The 11,657-nt window shown below is 39.0% G+C and overlaps 1 protein-coding gene across 1 annotated transcript in view; it reads left to right on the top strand.

Moving 5' to 3' along the window:
• The first annotated feature begins 1,042 nt into the window (after positions 1 to 1,042).
• Positions 1,043 to 11,657, top strand: part of FZD6 (frizzled class receptor 6) — a 33,738-nt gene continuing 23,123 nt past the window's right edge. The window contains exon 1 of the mRNA XM_019632174.1: positions 1,043 to 1,374. Coding sequence (XP_019487719.1) covers positions 1,198 to 1,374 — 177 coding nt within the window. The 5' untranslated portion in view covers positions 1,043 to 1,197. The remainder of the gene's footprint in view (positions 1,375 to 11,657) is intronic.

Here is an 11,657-nt window from a genome sequence, read left to right as displayed (position 1 = left end):
GGGCGGGCCCCGGGGAGACCCGGGCGGGCCTCGAGGAGCGCGGGGCGGGCCGGGGCGGCGCGCCGGGAGCTGCAGGTGCCGGGAGGGCAGCGGCCGGACGGCCCGCTTCCGCCCGAAGTTGCGGCCGAAGTTGGGGCTGGTTCCTAAAAGGCGATGGCGGGTCCCCGCGGGGTCAGGGGAGCCGCTGCCGGGCTCCAGGCCCGGGGCAGGTGCCCGGGTGTGGGACAAGGCGCCGCGCCCGGCGCTGGGAGCCTGGGCACCGGTCTGTGTTTGGGGGGTGGGGGCGCGGCCACAGCCACCCGGGGCCCACGGCCTCCCGCCCGCAGACTCGGTCGCCCTCCCGGCACAGCCCTGCGTCTTTCCCCCTTTCGGTGGGATCGCGAATCCCCCAAGCCCGTGAAAACCAGGGCCGGTCCTCCGCAGGCAGCAATCCTGCAAGTGCCCCTTAGGAAAAAACAGAAAAGTGGCAGATCCCTAGCAGACTGCCGCAAAACCTGGCCCTTCATTGTCTTTAAAGAATTTAAGAACTCGTTAGGTCTTAAAGCATTTCCCTGGGACCCAGTTTTCTTGTAGGTAATAATATATCCAACAGGGGCCCTTAGATGTTAACGATTCTATTAATCCTTTTTAATGTACTCTGCGTGACTTTTTTCTCGATCTCATTCGATGCCTTTTTCACTTATTCGATCCTTTAACTTATTCAGTCCTTTAACTTATTCAATCCTTTTAAACTTATTTATTCTGTATTACTTTTTTCTCCATCTCACTCATTAGATTCCGCGCCCCCCCCCCCCCCCCCATTTTACTCTGTGGTTGGTACACAGCACAAACCTATCATCAGTTCCCCCAGACGACGAGACTTCCTCAGCAAATGATACAGTCTGGGCAAAGACAGGTGGAAGAGTGTCTCCAAAGGATGGAATTTTCCATCGTTTTGCCAATGCTAGTTACCTACAGCGAAAATCTTAACTCTGCACTTGGATGTTCGCCTTTCGGTTTATGACAAATGTTGCTCATACACCCTCTTGATTGTTTTTACAGTTAATTGATGTGGAACTCATTTTTAGGAAAAGAGCTTCATTCAAAATGGTAAAATAATGAAATGAGGTATTTGAACATTTTATCTTTGGATGGAGATCTGAGAATGAAAAGAGCGATTAATCCAAGCCATGTGGTAAAAGCAGGAATTTGAAGAAAATGGAAATGTTTACATTTTTGTGGACATGTGTTTTCCTACCCTTCATAAGCGGACACAGCCTTTTCACCTGTGAACCAATTATTGTTCCCAGATGTATGAAAATGGCCTACAACATGACATTTTTCCCTAATCTGATGGGTCATTATGACCAGAGTACTGCTGCTGTAGAAATGGAGGTGAGTAGTTCTTCATACCGTTATAGAAAAATAGTTTATGCTCTGTTCTGGGATAAACTATAAATGCGACTTTTTTTTAAGACAGTAAGGGATTCTTTCAGTTGTGTACAAATCATATTTGGAGTAAATCCTTTTGAAAATTAAGTCCCCCTTTTAACTTGCGTTTGTGTACATTTGTGGCCCTGTTTAATGCATTTACTTAAGATAGGGTTCGTTTTATATGAAGTATAGTAATAAATGATTTAGAAATACCTTGCACCTGGCAAATATTTTGCTTTCCTGAATCAATTATGGTAATGCCTCTAATAATGTGAATTCTGGATTTTTCCTAATTCACTGAACATACAATCTATAGTGCCTGGACCACATATGTTTTCATAAGTAGTTGCAATATTCACTTGGCACAACAATTATTGAAAGATTTGGGGGCTGTAGATAGTATTTTTGCTAAAAAGTGACTTTTTAAAGCACTTCAATATTTTTTGTAAGATATTTGTTAAAAGAAATCACGTGTCAGGGGAGGAGCAGAGTGACACTAAAGATTGCCGTAGGTGCCTCAGTTATCTGCCTCTGGTTTAGAGATTTGCAGATTTCTAGGGAGATGTGGGAAGAAAGAGTTATGTATAGTGATAGAGACCTGCCCTCCTCTATGTATCTATTAGGTTGATAAGTATCTTGGAAGGAAAGAAGAAGACAAATGTTCATGTCATTTTTCTCCAAAAAAAAAACTGTCCAACGATGGTGAAGTCTTCTTTTCCCCTCAGATCGTTGCTAAGAGATGAAACCCCTATAATTTTAATGCAGACACTACTTTAAAAACTGACTGGACTTGATTTTGCAGCTTCAAAAGTCTTGCATTGTTTAGTTGAATAATTGTTGGACTACATCATTGTAGTACACTCATGTCTAAAATAGGAGGGCTTTAACTATTTTTTTCTGTTTGTTTTTTTAATTAAAGTTTTTTTTGGTGACAATGGTTAGTAAAGTTACATAATTTTCAAGTGTACAATTCTGTAATACATCATCTATATATCACATTGTGTGTTCACCACCCAGAGTCAGTTCTCCTTCCATCACCATATATTTGACCCCCTTACCCTATGGTAACTACTAAACTATTGTCTGTGTCTATGAGTTTTTGTTTCTTTGTTTGTCTTGTTCCTTTGTTGCTTTCAATTTTATATCCCACATATCAATGAAATCATATGGTTCTGGACTTTTTCTATCCGACTAATTTCACTTACCACAATAATCTCAAGATCCATCCATGTTGTTGCAAATGGCACTATTTCATCCTTTCTTATGGCAGAATAGTATTCCATTGTGTATATGCACTACATCTTTATCCAATCATCTATCGAAGGACACTTTGGTTGTGTCCATATCTTGGCCACTATAAATAATGCTGCAGTGAACACTGGAGCACACGTATCTTTACGGATAAATGTTTTAGATTTTTGGTGTATATACCCCAGGAGAGGGATTGCAGGGTCATATGGTAATTCTGTACTTAATTTTTTGAGGAACCTCCACACTGTCTTCCATAGTGGCTGCACCAATCTGCATTCCCATCAACAGTGTACGAGGGTTCCTTTTTCTCCACAGCCTCTCCGACACTTGTCATCATTTGTCTTGTTGATGATAGCCATTCTAACTGGTGTGAGGTGATACCTCATTGTGGGCTTTATTTGCATTTCTCTGATGATTAGTGATGTTGAGCAAATAGGAGGGCTTTTAAATACTAAGTTGATGTACTTTAAAAGGGCATTACAAATTCTATTATTGTAATCTTTCAGTGGTTTTTCAAACCAGTACAAGATGTAATTTTGAACACTGAATAAATGATGCAGTGAGACTTTTCATTGGTTAATCAGAACCATCTTGATGGTTTACTCTAATTAAAATAAAATATGAAGAAGGGATACCTTCAAGGAATAATTATATCATTCATTCACATTTTCTCTGATGATAGTGCATGTTTTATAACTCATAGAGTTCTTAAAATTGTTTTGTTTTTTTTTAAAAAATCTGATTCCCTTTCTGTGTAGTGGCTACATACATTTTAAGTTTGAATACTAACATCAACCTTATAAATATATATCATTTGGCGTTCCTAGGGGAGAGATGCATCCTGCTATTAAATGTGTATAATTGTAGGATGATAAGCATTAGTTTTTGCTCTACATATGTTTTTTAAAACCAATTGTTTCTGACTGAAATTTACCTTGCTCTTTCCCAGGTAATTTTGTGTCTGGATGTTATCAAAAAGGCATTTTTGTTCTTATCTCATTTATTTGAAAGTATATCTTTGTATATAACCATCCTTCTACACTAAACTTTCTCATAACCTTTACTGTTAGGATTTATTCTATAAATCATACTTCAGTAGATTTAAGGGTATGAAAGAAGAAAGCCGTGAAGCAGTCATTTAATAGCAGCATTAACTTAAGTCTACAAAGAAGGGAAATGGAAAGGCAAATATCAACCTGAGTCAGACTTTAAATCCCAATAGGTGATTTTTTGGGCTCATGGTATTGTGCTTTCTCTATTGCCCCATCCTTATTTGAGGTTAGCCAGTGGCATTCTCTTTTAGTTCCTGTACTGAATGTCCCAAATCCTATTATTTTAGAGTTATAAGTGACCCTAAATATCATGCAGAGCTTCTAACCCTCTTTTGTACCATTGACCCCTTCTCAGAATAAGAGAATTGTTTTAAAATTTAAATAAAATGAGTAAGATTACAAAGGAAATCAATTACAGTAATGCCTTGGTTTGCGAGCATAATGCATTCCGGAAACAAACTTCTCATATTGCAAGACATCGCTCGTTTACCACGTTAACATGTATTAGAAATGTTTGCTCGTCTTGCAGAACACTCGCAAAACAAGTTACTCGCAATCCAAGGTTTTTCTGTATGTTGAAATATACTTTTATGTGTAGCCCAGATTAAGAATGCCTGAATCATTCATTATATAGATGAAGAAATGGAAGCCCAAAGAAGTTATGATTTGTTCAGGGTCTGAGCACTGTCTGACAGTCTTCTCTGTCAGCATGGACCATAATATCATCTTTAAGTCATTTTTTTTTTACCCTTAACCTTATGGGATAAAAAATATTATTTCTTAAGATTCAGAATGTGATGTGTTAATTTAATCTTGGCTGCTTCTTTGCAAACTTCATTTAACAATTAAACTGGGAGATGGTTTCTTTTAATTTTTATTCATCTCTACCTCTTTTCCCCTCTCATCTGTACCTTGAACACAAAGTCTCACCAGAATTTTTAGATAAAAAATAAAGTCCTTAGCCTTCAGTTGCTCCTCTCTGTGGTACCAAAGTGATTTTGTTAAAATGCAAATCCATGCAGTCCATGTTGGGGTAAAATTCTTCACTGTTTCTCTAAAGCTGGAAAAATAAAGACCTGACTCCTGTGTGGCACCCAAGGCTCTTCATGTGGGACCCTGCCTTCCTGTTCAGCGTCTCATCTTGTCCCTTCCAAACACTGCTTCACCCAAACCAACCTCCTTGTAGAACTCATATCCATATTTCTCTCTCACTGTTGTATCTTTGCACATAGTATTGTAGCCACTGCCTCCTGGGCTCTTTACCCATCCTTCTTCACCTGCTCAGTTTCTTCAGGACTCAAAGCAATAACTCTGTGCTTAAGTGAAGCTTGCTTTTGCTTTGTCCCAAGCTTATTTAATCAGCTCACTCTTTACACTGTGACAGTACTTAATATCTATGACTGTTCTTACATTTATTTATACTGTACTGCAATTATTTACATGTCTCTCTCACTAGATTGTAAGCTTGTTGAGAGTAGGGATCATATTTATTTCTGTCTCTCATCTCAGTACAGTGCCTCTGAGCATGGTAGATGCTCAACAAAGGCTGAATAAAGAAAAAGGTGGTGTTTCCTGTCCTAATAAATCAGCAAAGAGAATTTCTCCCCCAAACCTTTACCTTCTACTTCTATGTTCTGCAGTGTCCAGGTAAAAGACATCCTAATATCTATATATCATCTACTTTCTTTCTGCCTGAGCCTAGTTCTAATAAAATTTATCAGCTGACATCCTCTATGTTCTTTTCCATATTAGCTTGATGCGTGTTTGTTAGAATTTTTTTAAAGAATTTGATTTTTAACCATTTGTATTTATTTATATGGAGTGAAGGAATCATCTTTAGATTGGACCATTGTATTATAAGCTGTGTCAGATTTTCTTTCAAACATTGTACTTTAGTACGTAAGTTTATCGTCCAGTCAAGTACTAAGTTATTAACTGCATGTACCTTGGATTTTACTTTTTTAGAAAAGTGTTTTTTATAGCTTCTCTAAAGAACAGACTGGGCTTTACACTTCCAACCCAAGTGCCTTTGGTTTCTGCTGGTCCCTGTTGAATTTTCAGTGTTCACTATGAATTAATGTTAGGATGAGGGGCTCAAGAATTATCTGATGATTATGGCAACCAGTTGTGCTTTCCTTAGCCACCAAAGCTTCCATGTAAGTCCAGAGATCTGTCTCACACCTCTTTTATGCCTGTTTGTCTCACACCTCTTTTTGTTTTGTGTGGTGGGAATCCTGTTTTGTAGAATTTATAACATTTGTGGTCATTGCTGAGCTGTGATTATATGAGATGGTTTAGAGCAGTGGTTTTCAAAGTTTAGTTCATGGACCAGCAGCTTGTGAGCTTGTTAGAAATACACGTTCATGGACTCCTTCCATCCGAACTACTGTATCATGATCTGTGAAGACAGCGCCCAAGAAACTGTATTTTCACAAGCTGTCCAGTTGTTTCTTATGATGTTAAAGTTTGAGACCCACTGGTTTAGAGCAAGGAATTCAAACTTTTTCTGTAAAGGGCCAAATAATAAAGATTTTGGCTTTGCAAACCATACAGTCTCTGTCAGAGCTATTCAACTCTGCAGTTGCAACAAAATCAGCCATAGACAATATGTAAACAAATGAGTGTAGATGTGTTTCAGTAAAACTTTATTTACAAAAACAGGCAGTGGGCAGTGTTTTGGTCCACAGGCTATAGTTTGCTGAACCCTGGTTTAAAGTACTTAAAAGTATTATTAAGGATTATACATATATAACACATATAAATAAACATACTTATTAATATGTTAACTGAGTTATGTTAACTTCACACATAAATTTTTTTAAGTCAAATTTATCACAAACCTAAAGGATCTGATTGGGATATCCTAGTTCTCTAGTTTTGTTTCAGATTGCTTGAAATCAGGGATTTCAGTTTTTTCCTTATTTTATTATCTGAAGCTGAAGTCATTTGTATTACAAAGAGTTAATTTATAGTTCTGACTAGTAACTTGGCTTCATAATGAAAGGATGTTGTACAGTCTAATTCTCCCAAGCGGAAAAACAAATGGCTGCTGGTTTTCCATTGTGTCCCTTTTTGTTTCATATCTAGAGCATTGTTTCTCAAATTGTTAGGCTGATGTCCCTTGAGAGACTAATTTCATCCAAAAAAGAGCTGAGACTGATCTAGGGAAAATGGAAACAGGAATATTTATTTTTCTTTTTGAATTGCCTTCATTGAGGTCTAGGCAAAGGCAAAGTCATGTATTGTGTTTGGAACAGCATGTGGTCATTCCACTTTTGAACAGTCTAAAGGGAAGTGAGCCAAAAAAACACAAAAACCCTTTCCTTTCCACCTGTTAATGTGCACTACTAAAAGTCTCTATTCAATTAAAAATAAAGAGATGGAGAAAAACTATAAACAAGTTTCTAAGAAAAACTATTTGTAGTAGGCAGTGGTTTTTAAACATTTTCATTTTTCTGCTTTTAGAAGAGTCTGGTGGACCCCTTCCTTTCCTCCTTAATTCTCTACTCTTATACCCCCCATACACTGGCAAGAAAGTGTTTAGTGTGACTAATCTCTTTATTTTTCAGGGAAGGCTTTCTGAAAATAGCTGTAACTGTTCTGAAAGTAAGCTAGCGAGTCATTTAAAATGAAGTCGACATTGAAAAGTGTTCCAAGTCCGTTGTGTGTATAGTGGCCACCATTGTGTTTAAAGTGTAGAAACCACAAGTTTACTTTCCTTTGTGATGTTGAATTGCGGTAGTAGGGAAAATAACTAGACTGTTTCTAAGTCTGCAGAATCAGGGTTAGACCTGGGTGTGAACAGAGGACAGTATTTTTTCTGGGAAGCTCTGCCGATAGGCACAGGGCTCCCACAGAGCCATTCCCTCTACTCTGCAGTCTAGGATGTCATTAATTGTGCCCTCAGGAGAGCTGTCCACAGAGGGACGTGTGTGGTTCTTTCAGATCACGGGGAGACTGTTGTGTTGTGATTATTTCCTTTCCTTGAGAATGCAGCATGTAGATAATGAAGCCTTATTATCCTGGTTTGTATATTTGTCATTTTTTTCATTCATTAATGTGTTGAATGTGTAGCTTCCCCAGAATTGCTATGTTTCAAGTTACAAGTTTTAAATTAAAATATTGACACATCACTGAACAGATTTTTTTTTTGTAGTGCCAACGAGTTACTGTGTGTATTTGTCTAATTTCCAAAGGAAAGCTCTTGTGGAGAAATAATAAAAAATTTGTAATGCTAAGAAATATTTCAGAAATAGCAAGTTTTCCATTACAGAAATAATGCAAATTTTTGCTTTTTATTCTTCTCTTGTATGCCAGGCTCTGCTTTGTATTTTTTAAAGAAGCTGACTTGCCTAAGGTTGGTCACATTCATGAAAACAAGTGGCAGAGTTTTTACCACTTTATTATATACAGTAGCCCATTGATATCTCAAGGAATTTACTCAAGACCCTTGTAATCAGTTGACAGTATTTGTTTTGTGAAGTGTAAACATTTAAGGATCCCTTTAGGTCCTGAATGAGTCTGTTGTCTAGCTGAGGCCCATCACTTTTTTCTTCACTTTGTATTTTCCTCACCATCACTAGAAGTTGGCTTTCTTTCGGGGGCCACGATAAAGTAAGAAACAAAGCTTTTATTACTTCTTGAGAGTTACTGAGTATTTCACCATGAGTAGAAAACAAATCCTGAGGTGAAAATTGGATGCCTTGTAGTCTCTTGGCCTTGTTCACTGGTGACAGTGGCTTGCTTCCATGTACCAGTGGGATTCTGATTCATGCTGCAGAAAAGCGACAAATGCTTGTCTATCTTGTGTCTTTATACTCAAGGGGCAAAGCACAGCCAAGATACTGATGCTGGACCACTCTTCTTAGGCTCAGCTTCATGTATTTTTTAAAACATCAAAATGTCTTTCTTCTTTTGATCACTCTCTATTAGAATTCAAACCCAGACTTTCTCCTTAGGATCTTACAGTGTCACCAACCCCAAGTCCAATTACGGTTCCATCCATTATCATGTCATTATAGCATGGGGGAGCTAGCTGGTGTGTTTTAAGGAAAAGGTGGCAGAAATAGGCATTCAAAGAGTGTGAGTAATATGCTCACGTTGCTTTCCCATGTCTTTAATTCTGCTCAGGCCTCTTGAAGATAGAATGCTATTTGAGCACACCTGATGTCAGGAGTAGGCGAGTTAGGTAACATCCCATTCATGAGCGATAGCTTGTGTTGATTACTTTAGATGTCCCATAGTTGTGTCCAGTCTGTACCAGGAAGCATTAGCAAAACCAAGGTGGAAGGTCCCTTTTATTTATGTAGGGTTACTCTCCTCATCATCACATGTCTATGGCCTCATCAGCTTTATGTCCTAAACATGATGGGCCAGTATAATGTCCTGTCCAACGTGAGATGGTTAGAGTCTTTGACAATGAAATTCAGGCACAGAGCTGAAGAGCTGATGTTTTTCTAAGGCAGTGCTTCGCAGACTTTGGTGTGTATCGGAGTCGTCTGAAGGGCTTGTTAAAACACAGATTAATAATGGGATTTTGAAAATCTAGCTTTTCTTTTTCTTGTAATAAAATTCAAAAATGATGTTACAAAAAAAGTAAATAACAGCTATTTAAAAATATATGTATTCATAAAGAGTATTCATAAGCAAATACATAGAATATATACATTAAAACCTCAATGGTGAATTTACTTTTTATTTATTTTGACTTTTCAACCTCTGCATTTACTGCCATAATTTCTACTGCCATTATTTTGGACAATTTTAATTTAATTAGTTGTGTACGTTAAGTAAATTTTAGGGCTGTGAAAACATACAATCTACTATAACTACCACTTCCCCTACCATTGACAAAATAAAATGACACTGCCAAAAAAACAAAAACAAAAACAAAGAATTCACAGATCACTGACCCCAGCCCTAGAATTCCTGAATCTGGGGTCGGGTGGAGAGTTTGCATTTCTAACAAGTTCCCAGGGGATGCTGATGTTACTGATTCACTCTTTGAGGACCACTGCTCTCAGGAAAGGTGGGAAGATGTGCAAGATGTGCTGCTGTCTTTGCTAGGTGAAAGTAAATTGCTTTTGGAGAAAAAAATGGTCAGATTAGAGCTGCATATGAGAAGCTAGGGCTGTACTGATTTGCTATAGTAAAGAGACCACATCTGGAAAAGCACCCTAGCCATTTGATTAAGGTTGCGTAAGATCATCTATTAATAACATATCCAGTTGTACTGGAGAATTAAAATGGGTGGATGCTAAGAATTACTACCCCTGAATATGTTTTTGATGGTGTCACTAATGTCTGAAAGCCCCCTGGTCTGAAGTATACTTTTGATTTTCTGTCATGATAAATGGGGACCGCTAATGGTTTTTGCTTGGACCCATCTACCTTTATAATGTTTATTCAGGATGTCAGTGTAGTGATTGTGCTATTGCTAAACACAACTATTTAAAGTATTCACTCATGGACTTGGGGAAATTACAGTGGGTTGATTTTGGGTTCCCACCAAGCTGCTGTCAAAAGTCTGTTTATCACCTGACCTCCAAAAGGCCAGTTTCTGAAGCTAGCACATTGGCTCTAGAATTAATATACCCATATCTGTGTAACTTAGATCCATCTAAAATTGTGTTCTTTCCTTCTTAATCCAGCACCCTCAGAAACAACATAAATGGACAGTGTTAGAGTAATGTGTAATCCTTTTTTACAGATTCAATTTTGACTTGACCCAGGGCATGCTAGGGTAGAATTGTACTTCTAAGTTGAGACATTGAAGAGTTGGGGGTGGGGTATGAGGCTATTTGTTTTCTTCTTACAAATTAAATATTTCAGGAGTGTCTGCCTCAACAGACAAGGGATAAGGGTCTGCTTTGAGGACCTTGAGTTCAGAGGACTGTGTGAGTACTCTGAACCTTGTCATGTGTACCCATTTCAGATCTCAGAGTCCCACTGCTCATTTAATCACAATGTCACTAGATCTCTTATATGAAAGGAAAACAAATTTAACTGATAAATTTGGCAACCTGCAGGAGACAACTGGGCATTTGGTTTTCAACTTCTTCAAGTATTAAGTCCTTTTAATCCTGTGTTTCACTCCACACCTCAAGCCAAGATTTGCCGCCTTCTCCCTAAGCCAAACTGTGCTGCTAGAAGCACTCACCTCAGCCTGTAGTCCTTGAGTATCTCATGCTCTTCGTACTATTTTCAGCTTCTCTGGCAGCAGCCACTCAGCCTTGCCTTTACCAGGCACATCATTCGAAGACATTCTGGGTATCTAAATGATTACAAGGATAAGGCAATTTGCTCTTTTTCTACCGTACACCATGGGCTGCCAGATTTCCATGTCTAAATACTGATGGGCTAGTCACGACTTCAGCCCCAGTTAGACCAGAAAACCAGTTCTAGAGTTCCTCTCAGTTTACAGAGATCACGTACAACCTACTCTTTATATAATTTGAACCAATCAGTCCTGGTTGCAAGCAATAGAAACCATCGTTGACTAAGCAGAAAATGGACGGACTTTGGATAGCTTGTCAAGTCAGTTGGGGGCAGCTGAAGAACCAGGTCCAGAACCAGGACACAACTAAGATCATGTCACAGGAGCAGTCGATTCCCGATCCCCATGCCATTGGACACTTCCTGAGCCATTGTCCCTGGACAGTTATTTTGACACTGTGGGCATTATTATTATTTTTTAAGATTTTTATTGGGGAATTGGGGGAAGGGGAACAGACAAGTTGCTGTCTTTTTGTTCTTCAGTCTTGTTGTGGAGGATGTTGCTTCACTGGCCCAAGTTGGCACCATCATTCCGCTCTTCCCGGGCGAGGTAGATGAGTCGCCGGCTTCTGGACGGCTGCTCACGGTGGCTGCTGGCCGCTCACGCTGGCTGCTGGCTACACACAGTAGCCCATGGCAACCCACTGCCACAGGGGCTGCAGCCTA

The sequence above is a fragment of the Hipposideros armiger genome, unplaced genomic scaffold (assembly GCF_001890085.2).
Source record: "Hipposideros armiger isolate ML-2016 unplaced genomic scaffold, ASM189008v1 scaffold_1094, whole genome shotgun sequence".
Lineage (NCBI taxonomy): Eukaryota > Metazoa > Chordata > Mammalia > Chiroptera > Hipposideridae > Hipposideros > Hipposideros armiger.
This window is presented reverse-complemented; position numbering and strand designations above follow the sequence as displayed.